The sequence below is a fragment of the Onychomys torridus genome, chromosome 2, assembly GCF_903995425.1.
Source record: "Onychomys torridus chromosome 2, mOncTor1.1, whole genome shotgun sequence".
In the NCBI taxonomy this organism is placed as follows: domain Eukaryota; kingdom Metazoa; phylum Chordata; class Mammalia; order Rodentia; family Cricetidae; genus Onychomys; species Onychomys torridus.
Genome location: NC_050444.1, coordinates 101,117,817 through 101,145,505, shown reverse-complemented (window position 1 = coordinate 101,145,505; position 27,689 = coordinate 101,117,817). Strand labels below are relative to the sequence as shown.

Below are 27,689 nucleotides of genomic sequence, written 5' to 3'. Positions count from 1 at the left end.
ATATAGTTTTAAAATAGTAAAATAAAGTCCTTAGAAAGGGGAGTGAAGTAATATAAAGAAAATGAGCCATGTGGGGATGGAAAATGCACAGAAAGTCTGGATCATGTATATTATTATGTTGTCTTTAAATTTTTTGACTGCTATGAGACATTGGATTATAAAAGCTGCTGGATTAAACCAACCTACATATTTTAAAAATATCTTGACTCTAAAACTTAGGTCAAAAGGTATGCCACTTTGGGGGAGAGGTTATGTTTTTGTTTCCACAAAAAATGCAAGGCTATGGATTCATTCAAAATTAAAGATGATCAGATTTGCTTGAGCAAGCCTCCTTGAAATCCTGACTTCAGACATAAAAACATAAACCCAGAACTTCAAGACATGTGATGTATATTTTACCTGCTCAAACACATAACAAGAAATTATCTTTGGCTGACTTGAGCACAATGCACAATCTGTACTTGTATTAATGCAGATATATGTTACCTTTAAAAATGTATGTATTTTCAGGATGAGGGGACCAGACACCAATGAAAAGAGAAGGTCCAGATGATCCAATGTTTCAGAACGACTCTCTTGTAGTTTCCTTTGAGTTCTACATCCAGAAAGGCTTCAAGGCTGCTGGCTGAGATGATCCAGCCTCACAGACTACTCCAGTCAGGACTTGACCATAGTCCTAAATTTTCTCAGGGTCCCCATAAGATTAACAGTGTCCCAAATCAGCAGGAAGTGGCCTAAAACACTATGCCCACATTCCAAAAAATGGATTATTGATGTTTTGTAGAGGGTTGATTACAAATTGTTATTGGTTATAGTCAATCTCTTTCTATAAGAAGAAAGGAATATATAATATAGAAATGTATGATATAGAAATGATAGGATAAAAGGGTAGACTTTTGAATCTATTTTAGTCCAAAAACAACTATTAATCTTACATATTTTACATTAATATGTATTTTGGTTTATTGATACAAATTTAATGTTAATTTTGTTATACTGTATATATACTTATACTCTGTTTAAGGTTTTATGTTTATGCAACTCATTTAAAATTGTAATATATAATTAAAAATACAGAATAATTAGTCACCTATGATAATCAAACTTATAATCATGTTAGTTAGATTTTCTAAGTATAAATAGATTTCAATTAGGTAGATAATCTTTAAACACTTCAAAGACCTACATAATATGGTATTTAAAATGTTTTAAGAATTTAAACTTTTCTGGACAATGAGACATATCTGCTCCTGGAAGCACCAATTACTTCAAAGAAGATGACAGGCACTGAAGAAACTCATTATGGAGTTTGCTTTCTTTGTGGCAAAAGTTAGCAAAAATGTCATTGCTCCGACTGCTTGACAGGATGATATATAAACAGGACATGCGGGACCGATAGGAAGGTGACCACTGAACTCTGCAAGGCAAGATGGTCCTTCAGGTTCCTGCTTCGCAGAGGTGACTGCCAAACATTCTACAAGGCACAGGGAGAAGCAACTGAGAGATTCTAGAACTATAGGTTGAAGATGGATGCCCCAACATTGCGGGGGAACCTTGGGTGACTGTCCAGACAATCAGATGTCTCTGGTCATTTCTAGAGTTTTGGAAGTTGTTTACAGTGCACTTCCTGTTTACTTAGGTAATATAATATCCTTCTGTGGTCTTTGATGGAGTTGAAGACTATATAGTCATAATTATAGTTTCCCTTGGTTATGATAAAAGGTAAATTAGATATGAAACTTTAGACTCACAAAAATAAGACAGATGGTATTTTCCTTAATTTTGCCAAACACAAATAGACTAGATATTATAACTGTAATTATAACTGTAATTCTTGCCTGATAACTATTTTGTTATATATAATTTCACTATGTTAAAGTTGAAACCTTCCTTTTTGATTAGACAGAAAAGGGGAAGTGCTGTGGATGTCTTTCTGTATGCTGCGAGTATAGGTTGCTCTCACTGACTAATAAATAAGCTACTTTGGCCGATGGCAAGGCAGCTTAGAGGCAGGCAGGAAATCCAGTCAAAGATTCAGAGAGAAGGGCAGAGTCGGGAGAAGACACTGCGAACTGCCCCAGGGAAGCAAGATGGAATACAACACATGGCCATACATTTATTAATAGGAATGGGTCGAGTTTAATTGTAAGAGCTAGCTAGCAAGAAGCCTAATTACACATTAGGCCATACAATGTGTAATTAATATTAAGCCTCTGAGTAATTATTTTATAAATGGCTGTGGGACCATGGGTGGGAGAGATTCGTCCAGATCACAGGGCTGTGCAGGACCTGAGAAACTTCTCCCTACAAGAGCCACTGAAGTAAAATCATTGCTTTGCTGGGACAATCAATGCTAAGTAACTGGAGATATTAGTGGTGGTTAACATGAGACCACTAACTCTGAGGTGAAATCTAGGTGTGCTCTCTGAGGGTCAGCACACAAGGGTCAGCACCCAGAGGCTGTGCTCCTTCCCTGAGGGTCAGCACACAGAAGGGTTCAGAAGGGGCCAAGGTTGTACCATGTCCTGGCAGCTGAATTTTGTAATGTGTAATAGTGTCACAGGTGGCTGGTTTTGAAGGCATGAAGGGGTCATAGAGAGCAGCCAAGGTTTGGAATGTGAGAGGGCATAAGAGGCCTTTAGAAAAGGTATAGCCTTGGCTGCAGTAGAAGCCCCAGGATTGAAGTGGTCATGGGGAGAAGCTGAGGCTTGGCACCAAATAGTAGGACCAGAATCCCTGAGAGAGCCCAGGAGAAGTTACTGGTGAGGATACAGGCTAGATGCAGCTGAGAGCCCAGGAGAAGTTACTGGTGAGGATACAGGCTAGATGCAGCTGAGAGCCCAGAATTCTGGAGATAACAATGTGATGGCCACCAAGGACAAGAGCAGCTGTATAGTGGAGCCAGCCTGAGACTGAGGTAGCAGTGGTGTGCTGCCAACAGCAGAGTTGGAGCAATGAGCCCACTGAAGCCCAGAGGATCATGAGCGTCAATTAAGAAAGTTCCATTGGGTTGGGCTGTGTGCAAGCCTGTGGGGCTTTTCCTTGACTAACGATTGATGTGAGCAGTCCCAACCCAGAGCAGGTGGTCCTGAGTTATCCTGAAAAAGCAAACTGAGAAAGGAATGAGGAGCCAGCCAGTAAACAACACTCCTCCATGGATTCTGTTTCAGTTCCTGCCTCCAGTTCCTGCCCTGACTTCCTTTTATGATGAACTGTGATCAAGATGTATAACCTAATATGAGGCCTCTCCTCCCCACACTGCTTTTGGTCATGATATTTATCAAGGCAATATAAACCCTAATTAAGACATAGCTGAAGGAGTGAGAAATGGGGAGCTGCTATTCAATGGGACCAGGCATCAGTTTATTAAGATGCATCTGAAGTCGGGAAGTCTTTTGTTCATTGTTCCTATAATTAACAAAATAGTACTGTACATTATATCCATCTGGAGAGTTGAGATTTTAGCATTCCTTCGTGGGGGCAAGACAGAGTTTTTTTCTATGTAGCCATGACTGTCCTGGAGCTTGCTCTGTAGACCAGGCTGGCCTCGAACTCACAGAGATCCACCTGCCTCTGCCTCCTGAGTGCTGGGATCAAAGGCATGTTCCCTAACAACCAGCTAGTTAGCATTCTTATCACAACAAAATGTAATTATTTTAATGATGGATAATCTTTTAAATTCCAAGAAAAACAAGTTGAGAGTATATTGCCACTAGATCTGTACAGTCAACAATGACAAGGCAATCTTCCCAGCTCAGATGAAAGGACTCTGAACAGTAAGGAAAATCCACAGAATACAAAATAAATAAATAAAAGACTTTGCATGGCTGAATGAAAATAAAAACACAATGTACTCAAACTTATGGAACACAGTGAAGGCAGTTCTAAGAGGCAATTTCATAGCACTAAGCACCTATATATAAAAAATATGGAGTGATCTCATAATGGTAACATAACAGCACACCTGAAAGTTCCATAACAAAAAGAAAAAATAACACCCAAAAGGGGTAGACAACAAGAAATAAACTCAAGGCTGAAATCAATAAAATAGAAACAAACAAATACAAAGAATTAATGAAAAAGAGTTGGTTCTTTGAGAAAATTAGTAAGACTGACAAACTGTTATCCAAGTTAACTAAAAGGTGGAGAGAAAAGATCCAAAGTAACAAAACTAGAGATAAAAAGGAGAGACATAACAGACGTGGAGAGTTTTCTCAATAGATGCCACCTACCAAAATTAAGATAAAATAAGCAATTTAAACAGACCAATAACCCTAGTGAAACAGAAACACTAATTAAGTCTCCCAAACAAAAGAAGCCCAGAGCCTAATGATGTTTTTTAGCAGAGAATTCTACCAAAAACTGAAAGAAAAAAAATTATCATCTCATTAGATACTGGAAAAGCTTTGACAAAATCCAACACCCCTTCATGATAAAAGTCTTAGAGAGATTAGGGATAAAAGGGACATACCTAAAGATAATAAAGGCAATGAAGTTCTAGCTAGGGCAATAAGACAGCTGAAGGAGATCGGGGGATACAAATTGGAAAGGAAGAAATCAAGGTATCATTATTTGCATATGATAGTATAGTATACATAAACAACCCCAAAAACTGCACCAGGAAACTCCTACAGCTAATAAACACTTTTAGCAAAGTAGCAGGATACAAATTAACACACAAAAATCAGTAACCTTCCTATTTACAAATGACAAGTAGACTGAGAAATAAATCAGGGAAACAACATCTTTTATAATAGCCTCAAAAATATATAACATCTTGGGGTAACTTTAACCAAGGAAGTGAAAGACTTCTATGATAAAAACTTCAAATCTTTGAATAAAGAAATTGAAGATGGTATTAGAAGATGGGAAGATTCCCCCCATGCTCATGGATCAATAGGATTAATATAGTAAAAATGGCTATCCTACCAAAACCAATATACAGATTCAATACAATCCCCCTCAAAATTCTAACACAATTCTTCACAGATCTTGAAGGGACAACTCTCAGCTTTATACAGAAACACAAAAACCCTAGGATAGCTGAAATAATCCTGAATAATAAAAGAACTGCTGGAGGTATCACCATCTCCAGCCTTGAACTGTATTACAGAACTATAATAATAAAAACAGTGTGGTGTTGGCACAAAGAAGACATGACCAATAATCAAACTGAAGACCCAGGCATAAATCCACACACCTACGGACACCTGATTTTTTGATAAAGAGCCCTGAAATACACACTGGATAAAAAGGCAGCATCTTCAACAAATGGTACTGGTCAAATTGGATGGTTGAATGTAGAAGAATACAAACAGATCCATATTTATCACTCTACACAAAACTCAAGTCCAAGTGGATCAAAGACCTCAACATAAAACTAGATACACTACACTTGATAAAAGAGAAAGTGTAGAACAGTCCTGACCTCAATGGCAAAGGAAAAGACTGTCTAAATAGAACACTGAGGCACAGGCACTAAGATCAACAATTAATAAATGGGACCTCATGAAACTAAAAAGCTTCTGTAAGGCAAAGGACATTGTCATTTGGACAAAGCAGCTGCCTCCAGAATGGGAAAAGATTTTACCAACTGCCCATTCAATAGAAGACTAGTATCCAAAATATGTAAAGAAATGAAAAAACTAAATATCAAGAAAACAAATAACTCAATTAAAAAATGGGGTACAGATCTAAACAGAAAATTCTCAAAAGAGGAAACTCAAATGACTGAGAAACAGTTAAAGAAATGTTCTTCATCTTTAGCCATCAGGAAAACACAAATAAAAGCTACTTTGAGATTTAATCTTACACCTATCAGAACGGCTAAGGTCAATAAAACAAAAGACAGTTATGCTGGTAAGGATGTGAAGTAAGAGGAACACTTATCCATTGCCGGTGGGATTGCAAATTTGTACAGCCACTATGGAAATCAGTGTGACAGTTCCTCAGGAAGCTGGGAATTGATCTACTTCAAGATCCAGCTATACTGCTCTTGTGCTTAGACCCAAAGGACACCATCCCACCACAGAAACACTTGCTTAACTATGTCAATTGCTGCTCTATTCATAATAGCCAGAAATTGGAAACAACCAAAACGTCCCTCAACAAAATGGATAAACAAAATGTGGTACATTTACACAATGGAATAGTACTCAGCCACCTGTCAGAGTCACTAAAATCATTAATACAAGTGACAGGTCATGCTGGCAAAGATGTGGGATAAGGGGACACTCATCCATTGCTGGTAGAAATACAAACTTGTACGGCCATATGGAAGGCAATAAGGCAGTTCCTCAGAAAGTTGAGAATCAATCTACCTCAAAATCTAGCTATGGCACTCTTGTGTATACACCCAAAGGACACTCCATCCTACTATAATGACACTTGCTCAACCATGTTCATTACTGCTCTATTCACAATATCCAGAAACTGGAAACACCTAAGAATGGATAAAGAAAATGTGGTATATTTATACAATGGAGTATTACTCAGCTGTTAAAAAAAAACAACATCATTAAACATTCAGGCAAATGGCTGGAACTAGAAAAAAATCATCCTGAATGAGGTAACCCATGCCCAGAAAAATCAATATGGTATGTATCTGCTTATATGTGGACATCAAGTAAATGGTAACCACTACAAACCGTAGACCCAGAGAGGTTAGATATAGATGGATGGTCTAGCAGGGACACATGGATCACTCTGTGAGACAGAAGTAGAATAGATTTTATAGGTGGGACAGGAAAAGGAGGATCAGGTGGATGGGGGAAGGGGGGCAGGGTTAAGGGAGAGAATGCAAGGAGAGACAGTTGGAATTGAGGACCATTTGAGGGATGATACATAAACCTGGTGTAGTGGAAACTTCTTAAAATACATGAACATGATCCTAATGAAGTCTCCTAATAATGGGGGTAGAGTCTCAACTGGTCATCTTATGTCACCAAACAAGGATTCCAGTGGTGTGAGTGACTTGCATTCAATTAAGTTGTTGGCTATAGGGGTTCCATGAAAATCCCCAAACAACCCAGGCTGTTGCTTAAGACAATGGATTGCTCTCCACAAACTGACACGAGTTGGGGGGGCTCATTGAACACTGAGAGGTCAAGCTAGAGCCTACACTGAGTCTTTGCCCATATAGTCTAGTGTCTTTAGTGTGGGAAGGTACTGTGCAGGCTACCAAGGAGAAACTTTAATACCAACCCAGCCACAAAACCTTTTTCCCACAATCTGTCCTGCCTGCGAGATATGATAGGGCAATGGTGGCACAGAACTTGTGGGAGTAGCCAACCAATGTCTGATTTGACTTAAGGTCCACTCCATGAGATGAAAACCATGCCCAACACTGTCTAGGTAATCAAGAACCAGAGACTAGATATCCTGGAAATCTAGGATAAAACCAAATACTACTGGTCTAAAAAAAATAAAAAGTATCAATAAAATGACTCCTAATGGTATTCTGCTATACTCAAAGATCAGTACCTTATTCAGTCATCAGCAGAGAAGCTTCTTCAGCAGCAGATGAGAACAGATAAAGAGACCCACAGGCAGACAGACATTAGGTGGAGAGGGATGTCTCCATCAAATTTCTCCCCTCAGAGCTCAGGCAGCCCCGAAGAAGAGGAAAGAGAGGGGAGAGGGGACACAAAGAGAACATGGCCCCCTGAATCAATTAAATAGGCCACATATGAGCTCACAGAGACTGGAGCAGCAAACACAGAGCCTACATGGGTCTGCACCAGGTCCTCTGTGTATATATTATAGCATTCGGCTTAGTATTTGTATGGAACCCCTGAGCATGTGAATGAGTGGGTTCTTTTGATTCTTGTGCCTGATCTTAGGGCTCTTTTTCCTCTTTCGGCTTGCCTTGTCCAGACTCAATGTGATGGTTTTTGTTATCATATTACATTTTATTTTGTCATGCTTGGTTGTAATCTCTTAGAAGCCTTTTCTAATGAAAGACAGAAAGTAATTGGATAGGGAGGGGAGGTAGGGAAGAACTGGGGGGAGTGGAGGGAGAGAAAAGTATAAGAATAAAAACTAAAAAAAAAATAAATTAAAATTTAAAAAAGAAAGAAAGAAATTCACAGGTAAATAGTTGGAACTAGAAAAGCTCATCCTGAGTGATGTGACCCAGATCCAGGAAGACAAACATGGTATGTTATCACTTACATGTGGATATTAGCTATTAGGTCATTAACCAAGAAGAAGCTACATTGCCTTACCTATAGGAAATGGAGGCCATTTTCTCAAAAGAGTTTCTTATTTCCTCCTTCTCAGAGGACTCCAGTTTTGTGTCAAGTTGGAAAAATACAAATAGCTTAAAGACTAAATGATAGCAACATTTAAAATATTTTGACATAAATGCGTACACAAAACAATCAAAACTTATGCACTATTTATTAGAATTTATGGCTGTCATCAACTACATTTTTAAAAGTTATGTTTTTAATTAAGATAGATGTTTTCATACAGTATATTTTGATCTCCCAACCCTCTGCCCCAGATTCTTGCCACCATCCTATCCACCCCAATCCACAACTTTTTTTCCTCTGAAGAAGAAAATTTTTAAATGAGGACTCTAACTTTCCATGCTAAAGAAGTAGAAAAAGAAAGGAAACAACAACAGAAACATGGGCTTGGAGCAAAGACAGATGAAAAGGAGAACATGAAGACAACATAGAAAAGTAAAAAAGCAGAAGCTGGCTCCCAGAAGAAAGTCAGTAGTCACAAACTGACCAAGAAAAAAATACTGTTCAATTACTAAAGTCAGAAACAAAGATGGAAACATTACTACCAGTGTTACAGAAGTAAAAGCAACTCTAAAAGAATATTTACATGTTGACAACGTAGACAACTTGAATAAAATAGATTATCAAAATGAATTCACAAAAAAAACCACAAATTTTAAATAGATCTTAGAGGGGAATGAATGAGTAAAACAAACTTCCAAAAGTCTAGCTCCAGAAAGCTTTGTTTTCCTTTTTCTTATGGGCCAGCTATTTATTTATGGCTCTGTATTATGCTGTGTTGTTTCTTTTATTACTCTAAAATTCAGTTTCTGGGTTTTACCAGGCTTCTATCTGCTGTCTACTATTTTCCTTTCCTTCTTTTCCTCACTACCCATCTTTCAAAGTTAGGTTTCTACTGCCTTAATAAAACACAACTGACCAACAACAATTTGAGGGGGAACAGGGTGTGGCTTACACATTTGGTCAGTCTGTTATGAAGGAAGTCAGGGCAGGAACTCAAAGGAGGAACCTGAAGGTAGGAACTGAAGCAGAGGCCATGGAGGAACATTGCTTACTGGCTTTTCCCCATGAAAAACAAAGTCCTAGGAAGACCCACAGGTGCACCAGCTAGGACTATGAAAACCTGAAGCTTAAGATGGGGATATGTATGCTGGAGGGATGCCAGAGAAAGGACTGCTGCACTTCACAGCTACTCACTGAGCAGTGGTGAGAAACTAGCTTAGGAATTTTTACAACCAAACCTCACCTCATACCTAAGGAGAGCGAAAGACCTGCCTTTTAGTTTCTCAGGGCCTCTCTCCTTCCACTGGCTGAGTGAGTCATCCCCTGGAAGTTTTACTCTAGTGTGATACTGTTTGAAGTCTTAGTGAGAGCAGCTAGGCAAGAGAAGAAAGAAAAGGATATGAGAATAGGAAGCCTATTTGCTGACAATATGATCCTATACTTAAAAGACCCTAAAGACTACACCAGAAAACTTAGACTTGATAAACACATTCAGCAAACTAGAATAAACTCAGCAGTTTTTTAAAGTGGTTTTTCTATAAACAAACAACAAAAAAAAAATGGCTCCATTCACAGTGGCCTTGCAAGGAGTGTTCAAAAGGGTTACTGGAAATGAACCTAACCAAGATGGTGAAATAATTCTTCAATGACAACTTTAAAACCCTATAAGGAAAAAACTGAAGAAGACATCTGTCTTGGTTAGGGTTGCTATTACTGTGATGAAAACCTGACCAAGCCAGGCAGTGGTGGTGCACACCTTTAATCCCAGCACTCGGGAGGCAGAGCCAGGCAGATCTTTGTGAGTTCAAAACCAGCCTGGTCTACAGAGTTAGATCCAGGTCAGGCACCAAAACTACACAAAGAAACCCTGTCTCAAAAAACAAACAAAGAAGAAGAAGAAGAAGAAGGAGGAGGAGGAGGAGGAGGAGGAGGAGGAGGAGGAGAAGAAGAAAGATAACCTGACCAAAAGCAAGTTGGGGAGAAAAAGGTTTCTTTGGCTCACACTTCCATATTGCTGTTTATCATCGAAGGAAGTTAGCACAGGAACTCAAACATGGTAGGAACCTGAAGGCAGGAGCTGAAGAAGACACTATGGAGGGTGCTGCTTACTGGCTTGTTCCACATGAATTGCTCAGCCTGCTTCCTTATAGAACACAGGACCACCAACCCAAGGATAGCACCACCCACAACAGGCTGGGCCCTCCTCCATCAATCACTAATATAGAAAGTGCTCTACATTTTCATAATTGAGGTTTCCTCCTCTCTGGTGACTTTATCCTATGTCAAGTTGACCTAAGACTACCAGCCCAATACCCCACACTCATGGAGAAGAACTAATAGTGTGAACACTGCCCTATTATCAAAAGAGATCCACAGATTCAACATCATCTCCACCAAAATTACAAGGACAACATTTATAGATACATAAAAAAACAAGTCTAAAATTAATATTGAAACAAAAAATGACCTACAACAGTCAACACAATCTGAAGCCCAAAGGCTAAACATTGAGGCATCATGAAACTAATTTCTAAATATACCACAGGGCCACAGTAACAAAAACAGCGTGTTATTGGGACAAACAGAGACCCATAGATCAATGGGATCGAATAGAAGAACTGAAATAACTCATACAATTACAACCATCTGATTCTCAACAATCATGCCAAAACATACTTTCACAAAAGAGTCTTTTAAAAATTGGTGCTAGAAAAAACTACGTGGAAAAGAAGAAACTAATCCCTGTCTCTCGCCTTGTACAAAATTAATTCAAAGTCAGCCAAAAACTTAAGATCTAAAACTAGTAGAGAAAAACATCCAGAAAATACTTCAAGATGTAGGCATAGACAATAAAAACCACACCACAGCTTGGAAAACAAGAGCAAGGGCTGGTAAAGACGACGTCATGACAGTTAAAAGCTTGCGTGCATTTAGAAGAACAAAAGTAGATCTGCAGCGATCACTCCACACAAAACTCAACTGCAAATGGATCAAGACCCTCAGCATAAAACCAGACACCCTGAATCTGATGGAAGAGAAAGTAGGAAACAGTATTGAACTCATTTGCACAGGAAAGGTCTTTCAGAACAGGACACCAATAGCACAGGCACTAAGACCAACAATTAATAAATGGGACCTCATGAAGCTGAAAAGCTTCTGTACATCAAAGGACTTCATTTGAGCAAAGCAGCAGCCTAAAAATGAGGGGAAATATTTACCAATTATATATAACAGAGAATTAGTACCAAGAGTATCAAAGAGCTGGGCGTTGGTGGCGCACGCCTTTAATCCCAGCACTCGGGAGGCAGAGGCAGGTGGATCTCTGTGAGTTCGAGGCCAGCCGGATCTACAAAGTGAGTTCCAGGAAAGGCACAAAGCTACACAGAGAAACCCTGTCTTGAAAAATCAAAAAAAAAAAAAAAATAAAAAAGAGTATCAAAGAACTTAACTGAAGCCAGGCAGTAGTGGTGCATGCCTCTAATCCCAGCACTCAGGAGGCAAAAGCAGGCAGATCTCTTGAGTTCAAGGTAGCTTGGTCTACAGAGCAAGTTCTAGGACAGCCAGGGATATACAGAGAAACCCTATCTTGAAAAAAAATTTTATATATATATATATATATATATATATATATATATATTATTATACTGAACATCAAGAAAACAAATAACCCAATTCAAAAAAAATGGGGTATATAAGTAAACACAGAGTTCTCAAGAGGCAAACCACAAATGGCCAAGAAAAACTTTTAAAAACTGTTCAACATCCTCAGCCATCAAGAAAATGCAAATTAAAACTACCTGGAGACTTTGGTTCTGCTGGCAGTGGTCCAGGGGGTGCCTGAGCTGGTCTACTCTGGTGACCAGCCTAGCAAATAACCTGTCATCATTGAGCCTTTGTCCAGTGGCACATGGAGGCAGATACAGATATCCATGGCCAGGCACCAGGCTGAGCTCTGGGAATCCAATTGACGAGAGAGAGGAGAGATACTGCAGGTGAGGACGTCGAGATCATGATGGGAGGACATACAGAGATGACCGGCCACACTAGTGGAAGCCCATGAACTGTGGACTGGTGGCTGTGGAGCCCCCATGGGACTGGACTAGGCCCTCTGGATATGGAAGACGGTTGTTTGGCTCGAACTGTTTGGGAGGCACCCTGGCAGGGGGATCGGGATCTGTCCCTGGTCTATGGGCAGGTTTCTGGAATCTGGTGCCTGTGGTGTGACACCTTGCACAGCCTTGGTGCAGTGGGAAGGGGCTTGGACCTGCCTAGGCTCAATGTGCTGGGCTCTGCTGACTCCCCATGGGAGACCTCAATTTGGGGGATGTGGGGATAGCTTGGGAAAAAGGGCTGGGGAGGGTGGGAGATGGGAGGAAGGGGGATCTGTGGATAGCATGTAGAATGAGTAGAAAATTTCTTAATAAAGAAAAATTAAAAAATTAAAAAGAAAAAGAAAACAACTACCTGGATATTTCATCTTTCCCACACTCAGAATGACTAAGATTAATAAACAAATGGCAGCATATGCTAGCAAAGATACAAAGAAAGGAGAACACTTACTCACTGCTGGTGGGAGTATAAACTCATACAGCCTCTATAGAAAACTAATATAGAGGTTCTCAAAAAGGTAAAAACAGGTCTACTACAAGATCCAGCTATATCGCTCCTGGGTAAAAGATTCTCTGTCTTACTATAGAGACACTTGCTCGTCCATGTTCACTGCTGCTCTATTCATAATAGCCAGAAATTGAAACCAGCCTAGACATCCATCAGCTGATGAATGGATAATGGAAACATAGTACATTTACACAATAGAGCTGTTAAGAAAAATGAAATTTTCAGGTACATGAATGAAGCTAGAAACAATCATCCTGTGTAAGTTAACCCAAACCCAGAAAAACAAAACACTGCATGTTTTCTCTTACACATGTAAGCTTTCGATACATGTGCTTCATTTAGAACATCTACACAGGCTAGGTATGTGGTGAAAGACTAGCGGAAAGGAGGGGATTTTTGAAAAAGGGGGGACAGAATGTTAGAAAGAGATAGTGTGGAAGCTTTAACAGGAGTATTAAATGAGGGGCAAGGAAGGGCTGGGTAAGGGGGGCTATGAGAAGGGACAACTAACAAACGTAGGCCTTTTGAAAAGTCACATGAAAACTTATGAAGCTTCCATATATATGGAATCTAAGTGGAGTTACAATATAATGAGGAAGACAATGTCCCAACTAGGCATCATACACTAAGTAAAGCCTCCAGTACTAGGATGGGTTACATATTCTTTAGTTATTGGTCAAAGGGTTTCCAGAGCTGCCACCCCAGAACATTATATGCCAATGCTACTGGTTACCAAAATCTGATGGCACAATTCTATTGCTGAAGAGACCACATACTTATGTAATCGGAGAAATCGAGTGATATCCAACAAAAAGCTTTACTCCTACTAACTAACATTCATAGTGATGTTACTACATACATTACCAGATAAGACATCATCAATCTCACACAGCCACAAACCCTATGAGATATGAGAATGCAGGTAAGGTTCCTGCAAGACAGAGTATTGCAACAGTAGCACAAAAGTTATGGTAATAAACAATCACTTTTTAATTGGATATAAGGCACATTCCATGAGATAGAACCCATACCTGACATATTAATGAGGCCAAGACCTTCAACTAGATAGACCATTGTCCATAGGGGAAAACCTACTACTATTACTCTGATAAAGGAACATTGCAATAAAATAAATCCTAATGAACTATTCCTACACCCATGTGCATTGTTCAGCCTTCATTAGAGAGGCTTTTTCTTGTAGTAGATGGTAATTAACACAGAGACCAGAGAGTAAGAAACACCAGAATGTTAGGCTCTAAATGGGCTGCCTTTATCAAACCTCTCCCCCATCAAGTCTCAGGATCTATGCAGAAGAGGAGGCAGAAAGATCGTAAGAGCCAGAAGTAGTGGATGACTCCAAAGACACTGTTTTTTCCAAATACAACAGGGCTGATGCATGTTGTGGAACAGAATATTTGTTAAACTATGTAAAGATGTGCTGCTGTTTCACCTTGCATGCCTAAAGCACCTGATTGGTCTAAGAAAAGCTGAACAGCCAATAGCTAAGGAGAGAAGGGTTGGTTGGACTGGTGGGCAGAGAAAAAAGGGGAGCCAGACAGACAGACACAGAAGAAGCAGGAAAGCAGGATGGACAATATGTAGATGAGATAAACAAGCCTCAGGGCAGCACATAGATTAATAGAAATGAGTTATTTAAGTTTTAAAAAAAAGCTAGCTAGAAACAAGCCTAAGCTAAGGCTGAGCATGTCTCCATGTCATGATTTGGGAGCTGACAGTAAAAGAAAGCCTGCTACAGATGCACACATGAACTCACAGAGACTATGACAGCATGCCCAGGACCTGCACAATATTAAGCCATACAAAATCCCAGCATGAAGAAATAAAGTGGGCACAAAGTTCCACCCATAGCCAAGATGCTATCTGCAGTTTATATCCCTAAAAGAGGGAAAAATCAGTTTTCACCAATGGAGTAACACAGGTACACTGCAAGGCAGTCTTCAGCCTCAGGAGTAGTTGACCTACACAAACTTGGCTCCATGTTTTTTTACATGCTTTTTTGTGTGATTGGTTGGTTGGTTGGATTTGATTTGGTTTGGAGTTTATTTCTTTTTGCTTGTAGTTATTGTTGTTTGAGAGAGGAAAACAACATGAAGTTGGATGGTAGACATGGGGAATATCGGGGAGGAGTTAAAAGAGGGAAGAGAATATGATCAAAATATATTGTATGAAATTTTTAAAACTTAAAAAAATTGCTAAACCTTATGCACAGCAACAGAAATAACTGAGTGAAAAGATAGACGACAGAATGGGATAAAATCTCTGCCAGCTATACATCTGGCAACAGTTTAATATGCAGAATATACAAGGAACTCAACTCAGAAAATTAAATAGCAAAAGAACAAATAATCTAATCAGTAAACAGGCAAGTGAGTTGAACTTATAATTCTCACCAGAAATACAAAAGGCCAATAAATACATGGAAAAAATGTTCAATATCTTTGGCAGTAAAGGAAACAGAAATAAAAATTAAATTGATGCCAGTTAGAATGCCTATTATCAAGACAAATATTACACACCAAAAAGAACGGGGGAGTGAAAGGGAGGAACCATTTACATTGTTGGTAAGAATGTAAGTTAGTCCAGACACTATTGAAATGTGATATACCAATACAATGGAATAATGTTCTCCCACAAAAAGAAATGAACCATTAATACACTCTCCAAATAGCTGAAATTTGACAAAAATATGCCAAATTAAAAAAGCCAAACAAGGGTCATATATTGTATGGTTGTATTTATTTCAACTATACAGAATAGAAACATCAAAGAGACAGAAAATAGACGAACGTTTGTCAAAGTAGATGAATGATATGCAAGAAATAATTGCTTCGTGAACAAGGCATTTATTTGAAAGTGATTTAAATGTCATACAATTAGCTAATATTAGCACTGTACAATAGTGTTAATGTATTCAAATCAACAGACTACACTGTAAGGTTTATGTATTATGACTGTGTGTCTGTGTTGGATTCCATAGAGCTGAAGTTATGGGTGGTTGTAAGCTCATGGCCTTTCTGCAAGAGCAGCAAGGGATCTTAAACACTGAGCCATCTCTCTAGCACCTGAATTATACATTATGCATTTTAAATAGTTAAAATGATTAACTTTTTTGCAGAAGAAAAAGCTCAGTAGATATAGATTTTCCAAAATATAAAACCAGCTAGGAATTCAACTCAATAGAGAAATGAATGTATCTTAAAATGTACATCATGAAACATTGTAATGACTCCTTCTTGTTTTTCTTTTTCTTAACACCAACCCTGAAATTGATCCCTTAAGAATATCAATAAAAAATTAACTTCTGACCTCCATCATAAATTCACATCACCCAGCATAGGAACACAGGTCTACAATCTCAGCAATTGGGAGATTGAGGCAGGAGGATGGTGAACTTGAGTCTAATCTATACTACAAATCAAGACCCTATTTCAAAAAAGAGGCCTCAATAAATACATGGTTTTAAATTTTATCATTTTTAATTATATGTTTGCTTGTGGGTATGTGTACATGAGTGTGCATGCTTGCAGGGGCCAGAGGCATCAGAGACTCCTGGAGCTGGAGGTAAAGGCAGTTGTGAACCACCTGATATAGGTGCTGGGAATCAAACTCAGGTTTTCTGGAAGAGCACTGTTAATGGCTGAGCCATCTCTCCAACCCAATAAATATATGTTTTAAAATAATCAAAATTATTCTTTGGAAAAAAAAATAGTTGTTCCTGTCAAAGACTGGCTCCAGGATGAGACACTGGCCTACTCAAGACATAAACTTCAAGGATACCAATTCCCTATCAGAGTGATGCAGTGTTTGTATAGAACTTAGATTACCTTCCCATGTGTTTTATATTATTTCTCTTGTTGCTGCTAGGTACTGAACTCAATCTTCATGCATGCTAATTGCACAGTCTACCAAAGAGTGGCCATCTCACTTCCTCCCACTTTTTTTTAATCATCTCTAGATTATATCTACCTAAAGCAACGAAAATGCTATAGAATTGCACTATAGTTATTATATGTGCTGGTTGAGAAGAAAGCGAGTCTCCATATGTTTAATTAGCACAGGCATATTTCTTTTCCAAGATCTGAGAAGGGGTAGCTAGGGAAATGTGCGATTAGTAAAGTGTCTGTTCTACAAGTACAAGGGCCTGATTCCAGATCACCAGCCACACATACAAGCTAGGATTGGTGGTTGACATACAAAATAACAATGGGGATGATAGGTCAGCCAGTTCCCTGGAGTTCACTGGCCAGGCAGGCTGGCTGAATCAATGGGCTCCAGGCTGAGTGAGAGACCCTGTTTCAAAGAATAAGGTGGACAGAGACTGAGGAAGACACCTGACACCAACCTCTAGCCTCCACAAACATGCATACACACATGTCCACATGACACATGTACAGAGAGAGTGAGTGAGAGTGAGAGAGAGAGAGAGAGAGAGAGAGAGAGAGAGAGAGAGAGAGAATATCTGTACGTAGTTAAAACTATGGGTGCAAAACCGGACATTGGTGGCGCACGCCTTTAATCCCAGTACTTGGGAGGCAGAGGCAGGTGGATCTTTGTGAGTTCAAGGCCAGCCTGGTCTCCAAAGCGAGTTCCAGGAAAGGCGCAAAGCTGCACAGAGAAACTGTCTCAAAAAAAAAACAAAAAACAAAAAAACTACAGGTGCAAAACTGCTAAGTATCAAGAACCAACTGTGTACATGCTTCTCTCTCTTTTCTTTTAAATTAAAAATTGTTATTAGTGCATGTGCACATGTACACACGTGTGTGTTTGCCTGGTGAGAGGAGCAGTAGTGATGGTCAGAGGACAACTTCTGGGACTCAGTTCTCTCCTTCCATCCAAGTTTTGGAGATAAGCTCAGGTCATCAGGCTTGAGCAGCAAGTGCCAACTCGTTGGCCCTGCATGTGCTTTTAAATGAAAGTGATTATTTTTCTTATTTAATACCAGCATTAGTCCCAAGTGGGATTAAAAAATAGTAGATAGACAATTGCTTTATACAATATGGTTTTAGATTCTGAAAAGTTTAATAGAGTGTGTCAAGTTTAGGAATTAGCAAATATCATTAAAATATTTTAAAATGCAGAAATATGTTCATGGAAACAAATTATTTACTATATTTGAAGTAATATTTAAATTCATTTCATCAACTTACAGTTAGTTTTACTGTATAATAACTGATACTCTTAAGCCGTGTGTTAAAGGCAGTAAATAAAGCTATACCACACAATCTCCAAAAACACAAGAAAAATACCTGTGTGGCACACTGTGGCCTAAGGACAAGTATGGTTACCTCTCTGAGAGCTTCAAGACCCTCTTGCCACCCAATTATTCTCATCCAGAACTTCACAAAAAAGATAACTATCACTAGTTATCAACAGCCTTTCATAAATTTTTACTTCAAGCTTGAAAAGTAGCTGACAAGTTAAACACCACTGCATTAATTGCCAAAGCCATAAATCAAAATAGTTATCTATGGCATCTGAAGTAGGAGGCATCAGACCATGCTGCAGACATTATTCTTTTGTGTGATGAAAAGAAAAAACAAAACTGAAGAACTGTGTGACTATAGTTGTCCTGTTTCCTTTGGTCTTGTTATATTCAAATAGATGCTTTCCATTTTCATAAGGACAGGGTTTAATATTTGCACTTTACATTGACAATGGCTTTCCCTGGAATCCACATCAATTGGACAAGTTAGCCTCTACCTAACATTTCTCTTCCATCTGGAGAGCCGAACAATTGGATTTCAAAGTCAATGCTAACTACATAAGGGGCATGATATACATATGACATTTCCATCCTAAGACACAGAAGATACAAATAACATCTAAGACACACTTTGCTGAAAATCTAAATTTCAGATCTGAAGCACACACCTACTTGGTGTGAGTATTAAACTATACTACTGGCTAAACTCTCTGGGGAAGGAAAGAGACCATGGTTTAAAGAATCCTACATGAAAATAGAACTCAGACTACTAGATTTTTCCAGAATACTTTTAGTGATTTAAAAATGTCATTTTCAAATGTATTCAAAGAATACAGTGGATTAGTGTTTTTTAAGTGTTAAAATGTATTAAAATATTAGCTCATTATGTTTTCCTTTTTTTTGTTGTTGTTTTCGTTTTTTGTCATTGACCTTGTTTTTTGAGGCAGGGTTTCTCTGTGTAGCCCTGGCTGTCCTAGAACTCTCGCTTGTAGACCAGGCTGGCCTGAAACTTACAGAAATCAACCTGCCTCTACCTCTTGAGTGCTAGAATTAAAGGCGTGCATCACCACCCCTGGCTGGTTCGCTATGATTTCATTTCTTTAAAAGTATTAGTTATATGAAGGGACAAATACGGAGCCTGTATGGGTCTGAGCTATGCCTGCTGCATATGTTATGGCTGAGTAGCTTGGTGTTCTTGTGGGACTCCCAACAATGGGAATGGGGAGTATCTCTGACTCTTTTGCCTACTCTTGGGAACCTTTTCCTCCTAGTAGGTTGCCATGTCCAGCCATGATCTGAGGGTTTGTGCCTAATCCTACTGTATCTTGTTAGGCTATGTTTGGATATCCCTGGAAGGCCTTCCTTGTTTTGTTGTTTTGGTGGTGGTGGTTTTTAAGGGAAATAGAAGGAGGTTGGGAGGTAATATATGAGAGAAGAATTTTTAAAAAGTATTAATTTTAGGGTTTTAAAATTCTTGTTAGTCATTCATTATTTCCATATATCTTAAAAGTATTAGATATCTGCACTGCCAAAATATTGTCATTTAAACAATAACACAAATATGTAAATAATATTACTTTTAAATAATGAGGGGCTGCCAAGACGACTTGGTGGACAAAAGCACTTGTCACCAAGCCTGATGATCCAAGTTTAATCCTCAGAACCCACATAGTGGAAAGAAAGAAATAACTTACACACACACACACACACACGCACGCACGCACGCACACGCACGCACACGCACACACACACACACAGTACATGAATAAACAAATAAGTGTAAACAATTCTTCGTGAAATAATGAACATATCTTTTACTCAAAGTGCTTACACAATGAATAGCTAACAACTTTTTACTAATGTAACACATTTGTGCTGCTAATTACTACATATTAAGTCATAGTTTATAATATAAAAGCAATCCGTTTTGAAAATAATAATAGGTTGTTAAATGGATTTTTCATTTTAAGAATACATTCATATAAGTAAGAAATTTCCATTTGAATAACTTATTACCTAGCCAAGGTACACAACTATTGACAATATATCCTCTCTCTCCATGTGTTGCACACACATGGACAGTTGTTTGACAGCAGTCCACTATTTTGTCAGGTGAGAATGGTGGTGGCCTATGGACCACTTAATGAAGACCACAAATAACTGCAGTGCACTTAGACCAGTTTGGAGAAAACCTAATTTTCATAGTTTTACCAAGTACCTAAAATGAGTTCTAGAAAACAAATGACAATATAGTGCATAGTCATTTCCAAAATATGTTTTTGCTAATTTATTTTAAAAGACGGTCAAAAATAATTAAACTACTTTGCACTTAATAAAATAATGACCAGAATAATCAGAGCAGAAATTGAATGATTTTAAAAATTTGTAATACCTTATGAAGCATGTTTTCTACTGTTCTCATGTGATTAGCAACACATTCTTTGTCTCTGGGAAAAAGAAAGAAAATATGAAGTGTGAGTATAACCCAGTCTTCTTACAGTTGTTTCCATTTTAGTCACTATTCCTAGCTGTCTTTGATCTCCCTTTGAAAGCGTAACACTTGATGCTCGGCAGGTGGCCTGGTGAATGAAGTGCTAGCTGGCAAACGTGACAGGGTCCAGATCCCCAGCACACAATGGGAAGCCATGGCAGCCAGGCTATAATCCCAGTCTTCAGAAGGCAGACACAGTCTCCCAGAGCAAACTGGCTAGCATGACTAGAGGAAACCGGTGAGCTCCAAGCTCTATAAGAGACCTTGTTTCAACAAATAGAGTCAAGACAAATCACAAAAGAGATTCAATGTCAACTTATGGCTATCATATGCAACACACACACACACACACACACACACACACCAAACACATGTGAAAAAAGTGTATAAAATAACCATAGCCACTAATACATTTACACTTAATTCTTATGGTCAATTGTCCTAAACTGGGGGAGAGAAACCATAAAGAATGGAAAGGATAAAGAAACCATGATTACATTATTCATTATTCACAATTTAAAATTATCTGAAAAAATAAGACATTCTTTAAAAAATATAGGTAGCAAAATACTGTAAGTGGTGATGCTGTAAAATACTACCGCCTAGCCGGGCGGCAGTGGCACACACCTCTAATCCCAGCACTCGGGAGGCAGAGCCAGGCGGATCTCTATGAGTTCAAGACTAGCCTGGTCTATAGAGCGAGATCCAGGACAACACAGAGAAACCCTGTCTCAAAAAAACAGTAATAATAATGATGATATCGCCTATCTTCCCAGTCCCTTCTTGCAGCCACAATGAAATTCAACCCTCTATGACACAACAACACTTGTGCAATCACAAGTTCACTTCTTAGCCTGTGCATTTAATTCAGCTTTCAGCATGAAGTCAAAACTCTGTGTGAAAATGCTAAAGACTAGATTTTAATAGAAATGTATGAATGGGAAATGTAAATGATATAGTGACATCCCAGTTTTTAATCAGTCTCCTTTAGTTGTACAAGATCCCGAGCCCATGGAAACAAGCCATGGACACCTGAATCCTGAGTTAAGCGCAGCACTGTAAAAACACAGCAGAAATCCAGAGGTTTTACAACCCTGTTTGCACACACCTAAGAACCGCAGTGAACTGTGAGACTCAGGGTTAACTGCCTAGTCTTTCTTCACTCAATGCGAGGCATTGAGAAGATGGCAAAAAATCTGAGTTGTCAAGCATATTTTTAGAAATAAAGGTTATGTGCATTTCATATGGAGCTGCAATGTTATATAACTGCACAATTAAAAAAAACTATTGGGGGTTATTCAAGCAAGCCAATATTTGTACTTTGGAATTCATTGTCTCATCTTGCATAAATGATGTCATCAACCCAGAGCAATAGTGACTGCTCTTCTAAGACTGCAGATGCCGACTCCATGATTTACAGGCTGATCCCTGCAATTTATAAAGTCACAATTCACAGCTTGTATCTAACAGAAGTCTGTCTCAAAAACTTTTAATTAATGTTTTTGCATTTTCATGAATTAAAAACTTCAAACACAACAGTGAATCAACTACAATTGCATGTTTCTTTAATTCTTTTCATTACGCTGTGAACAATAGCCTGTCTTAAATTAGTCCATAAACCTTGTTATAGGGAACAATGAAAAGCTTAAGAGAACTGTTGAACTTCAAAGTGTATGTATGTCCACTTGTTACATGGTAATGGGATAAAACATTCTCTACATTTACACAGCTGTCCATATTGAAATGGTATTTTTCTATTAAATATACTATAGCATATACATATATAAGCTTAAATGGATTCCCATGATCAACCTGTTTTAGCTGCATTTTAAGGCTACAATACATGTGTTGATTGTATATCAACATCTCCTCGTGGAAATATTACTTGTAGTATCAGTAGACTCTACAAAATAATATCAGGGGTGGAGTCAGTGGAGCAGAAGGTGATAAAGAATAAATAATAGAAATAACATAACTATGTGAAACTTTTAAATAAACCATCTTATATTCCACGTTAATGGAAATGTGGTTTCAAACATGTAATACCAGCACTAAGCACCAGATATGCATAATTTGAGGCTATATAACAGAAGTTTATGCTTTCTGAGGCTTCCCTATAAAATATACACTTAGTGTGTTAAGAGTTTTCTTTTTGAGGGTATATCAGAGAATTTCAAAGACAGACAGCTGCACTTTTGTTTTCTAGCACTGTATTATCCAGGGCTAAAACCCAGAGCATGAAAGTAAGAATTGATCTTTTGTCTGTTTTAAGTGATCTCCCCACGGTCCAGACGCTCACTTGGCTGCCATGCGGAGGGCACTCTCGGCATCATGGATGTTCTCCTCTAGTCGACGCTTGTCCTGCTCCAGCTGGGTAAGATGTCTATTGAGCTGACGTAGAGATTGATCTTTCCTTCTCAGCTCCATCTTTGCCTCGGAGAGACTCTGCGAGCAGACAGAAAACAGAACTACTTGTCAGTCCTGATAATTAACTTCAATTTATGCCATAGGCTATTAGACAGAGAAGAACACTGCCTGACTGAGAAGGAGAGCTGGGTCATTACACAGCAAGGTTTAACAAATTTTCTGCAAAATTTTTACATACCTGCTAATTAGAAATGAGAACTACACCGTTTTGAGAAATATTTGGCTACAAAATGCAACTCTATTTCATTGTGCAAAGTAAAACAAACAAACCATATTATTACTAAAATTTTCATATTACAGAAACCTGAAGCCATAAATGCTTGCTTTTAATGATGAAAAATAAAGAATTGATGGGACAAAGCATATGATGGTGAGATTCTATTTAATTCTTGACTTAACTAAGAGCTTTCAGATGCCCCTCAGGAGTGTATGGGTGAAGGAATGGAACCAGAGGAAATGGTGGGTTCATTTTTTTTATAAAAGGTGGGCTCGTGTTTTTATAATTCTGTCTGTGACAGATTGTTCTATACATTTCAGTAGACAAATGGGACTCAGAAGTAATTTTTATTTGCTTCCTAAAAAATAACTTACACATCAAGGACAACTACGTAAGTATGATCAGCATGGTCTAACTAACGAGACACTTAATAGTGGTGTTCATAATGATGTAGGGTTTACAAATGTTTCCAGAAATTACAAACTGTGGCTTCGCGGTTCTTTAAACATCAATTTAGCACAGGAATTCCAGCTATTGCACAGCTTTTTAAAGGGTTGAGGGAGAAAGTATTAGAATCAGAAACAATTTTAAGGAGTATTTTCTAGACCACATTTAAAATTCTAGGTTGTAAAATGGTTATAGGAATCAAATGATCCCCTGATCACCAAAAATCTGTTCATCCTTTGCCTTCTAAAATTTCTTTTTTTAAATATATCAATGTTATTTTATTAAAATTAATAGACAATACTAGTTTAGAAATCTGTATCTCATGATGTAATTAAATATCTGTTCAACCACATTTTTAGAGATGAAACACTAATCTGTTTCACAGACTCTATGCTGCTACCAGGGACAAAGGGTTTACCGTTGCTTGTTCGGAGAAGAATTGCCAAGACCATTGTATTACAAGAAACATCGGCAAAGGTCAGTTTGGAAATGTTTGGCAAGACAAATGGTGGGGAGAAATTGCTGGGAAGATTTTCTCTTCTAAGGGAAAAACATTCATGGTCCCCGAGAGACAGACATTTATCAGAGGAGGCACAAAAAAAAAAAAAAAAAAAAAGTCTACAGAGAACCATGACCACGCCTAACAGTGACTTTGAAATCTTCAAAAAGGTGATGGGTTCCCACAATGATGATTCCACATGGACTATGATAAAGCCGTTAAGCTGATTAACACCACGGAAAGATTGGCTTTGGACTACAAACTACTCAGGACAATTTGAGATGGCTAGCTGAGATGATCCAGCCTAACAGACTACTTGAACAAGGACTTGAAACAAGCCCTGCATTTTCCCATTATGCAGCGGCTGGACAAATGATACAAGACTTGACAATTAACCCAAAAATAGAGTTTTTGTTTAAAAAAGAAAAAGGAGAATATAGATAGGAGGTAGATCACTTAATCTACTCTGAGAAAAAAAGATAAAGAAATAATAGGATAAATGGGTAGATCATTGAATCTACACTAAAAAGAAAAAGGGAAAAATATAAAAATGACAAAAGGTAGATTACTGAAGTTATTATGAAAAGAAAAGAGAGAATATGGATATGATAAGATAAAAAGGGAGATTATGGAATCTACTTTTTAAAAAAGGAACTACTTGTTTTAAATAGGATAAGTACTGAAAATTTTTTTGCCTGAGTTTAGCAAATGTTACTGGACTGGACATTGTTATATATTAATGGAGTTTTTCGCCTGAATCTGTTAAATGTTAATGGACTAGACATCATTAATGTAATCTTGACTGTATATATTGTATGTACTTATTGGATATGGTTTTTCTTGTATTCATTATAACCTTTTTTAATTTTAGACAAAAAAGGGGAAATATGGTATTGTGTTCCCCCAAAATATTGTATATTCCCCGAAATAAACTTATCTGGGGTCAGAGAACAGACAGCCACTAGAGACAGAGCCACAAATGGTGGCTAGAAAATGGGAAGAGTAAGCCATAGCAGAAGTTGGGCGGTGGTTGTGCACGCCTTTAATCCCAGCACTTGGGAGGCAGAGCCAGGTGGATCTCTCTGTGTTCAAGGCCACTTTAGAAACAGCTAAACATGGTGACCCACGCCTTTAATCCCAGAAACCCAGCGTTTAATCGCAGGGAGTGATGCAGAAAGTAGAAAGATATATAAGACATGAAAACTAGGCACCAGAGTTAGTTAAGCATTTAGTTAGTTAAAGCATTTGGCTGGTTTAGCATTCAGGCTTTGGAACAGCACAGTTCAGCTGAGATTCATGTGGAGGAGGACTCAGAAGCTTCCAGCCTGAGGAAACAGGATCAGCTGAGGAACTGGTGAGGTGAGGAAACCAGCTTGTTCTGTGTCTCTGATCTTCCAGCATTCACCCCAATAACTGGCCTCAGGTTTGATTTTATTAATAAGTACCATTAAGATTCATGCTACAACTATATAAAATAAAGACGGCACAAAACTGAAACTATCTTTCTGGTCCTTTGGAAATTGACTAAGGATGCCAATTTTAAAAGTAGTTTTAGGGGCTGGAGAAATGGCTCAGCAGTTAAAAACACTGACTGCTCCTCCAGAGGCCCTGAGTTCAATTCCCAGCACCCACATGGCAGCTCATAACTTCCTTCTAGCTATGGTTCTAGGGGATCCCACATCCTCATGCAAACATAAATGTGGACAAAACACCAATGCACATAAAATAAAAATAAAGTTTAAAAAAAAAAAGAAACCCTGTTTCGAGAAAACAAACAAAAAAATTATTTTAAAAAAGTAGTTTTAAACTTTGTGTTTAAGTTACAAGTATTCTGTAGGTATGGATGGTAGAAAGGAATGTCATTTAGTGATTAACAATGGAAATGTTGACTGTTAGGGTCTCTTAAGAAAAAATTGAAGTGCTCCTTCCATTCCTACATATTTAATACAGAAGCAGGGAAGGTATATGTTCATAAAGAGCTGTATGTGAATGAGCATAGAGTACAACACTCATTTCTAACACCTGGAAACCCTGCAAATCAATGTGGAAAAAAATGATGTTTTATCCATATAACATAACTCTGTACATTGAATGAGCTATTGTTTTCTGCAATAATATAGATGAAGCTTATCCTGAGTTAAAAAGCCAGCCACTTTCCCTAATATGTTCAAATTCCGTGGGTAAATTTTCTAAAATAAGCTTATTGAACAGATTTTACAATTAAATTTGTTGACCAGTCAGCCAAACAACTGAGTGCACACACTCCTGCTTTATTCCTTTTGCTAGTTTAGCCACACATGAATATCCACAACTGTGTTTCACAACCCCCATGAAGAAGCGATACATTCAGTGTCATGTCTGAAACTCTCTTCTTAAAGTACTCACAAAGATATTATAAATCTAAGTCACTTATGTGAGCTAAAGCAATTCACCCCAAATGGCAAGAAATTTAAAACAATCCAGTCAAATCAGGTGTTTAAAAATGCTGCAAGCTTTAAATTCAGTAATTCACTTTCAGTCAATTAATAACTACACATACAACAAGCATGGAAACTTAAGTAAAAAGCAACAATGGTTACGTATTAGATACTTAAATTTATTTTCAAACTTTCATATTAATGGACCTTTAAGAACACGCCAAAGTTGACCAATGGGAACTGCATGATAGTCACACAGAAGTCCCAGTGGGCTATTGTGCAGGAAGGTGACCACAGTAAAAGCAACATAACATACATTTTTAAAAGCTAAAAAATGAGGTGAATATTTTTCCCTACAAAGAAATGATAAGTACATGGAAGACAGATGCATTTGATTTATGATTTAAGCATTACATAATGTATATATGTATTGAAACATTATATATTACTATAGAAGCTGTGTCTTTATTTTTGATGTTAAAAATTAATTTATCTTAAAAATTTGAAAAAGAATATTTTGCCAAGGAAATATTCAAACAATGTTTAAAGACAACAAAAAACAGATTTTTTAAAAACCATTCCAATTCTAGTAATTTTGTTAAGATACTTAAAGGCATTGAACTATCAAGATATTCTTTGTTTAAAAAACAAAAGCCATTTGGTTTAAACTTAGTATTTCTGATCTATCCCAAGCAATAAAAAAAGGCCACTTTTCTACTGCCAGTTAACATAAAGCTTTAACTCTTCTTCCAAAGGAAATGATAAATGTGTGCTAATCTGCCTTGCTCAGTAAGTCTTAAGACTGGAGTGCCCACTTGTGAAGGGGCTGTCCAGGCTTTACCATACTGTTTCCAGCGTGGCTTATCCAATCTGAGCTCATCCGTTTGCTTCATTTTCAAACACAATGGTCTGTTTAGCAATCTATGTTATACAGTGACAGAAGACAGAACCCAGCATCAGTGCTTTCATTCACCAACTGTCTCCTGGCTGTGCTTTCCAGTTCATCTCTTAAGAGCTATGATAGGCCATCAGACCCCTCTAAAGCTTATACCATCACAGGGGTTACATAGATCCTTGAATGTGAAAATAAAAACA

The 27,689-nt window shown here is 38.1% G+C and overlaps 1 protein-coding gene across 3 annotated transcripts in view; it reads right to left on the bottom strand.

The window, feature by feature from the left end:
- The window catches only part of Ccdc171 (coiled-coil domain containing 171), a 330,958-nt gene that overhangs the window by 101,838 nt on the left and 201,431 nt on the right, over positions 1 to 27,689 (bottom strand). For all 3 annotated transcript variants that reach the window (XM_036179739.1, XM_036179740.1, XM_036179741.1), the window contains 2 exons: positions 22,887 to 23,032; positions 20,489 to 20,543 (listed from right to left, as the gene is read on the bottom strand). In XM_036179739.1, the coding sequence (XP_036035632.1) occupies positions 20,489 to 20,543; positions 22,887 to 23,032 (201 nt within the window). The remainder of the gene's footprint in view (positions 1 to 20,488; positions 20,544 to 22,886; positions 23,033 to 27,689) is intronic.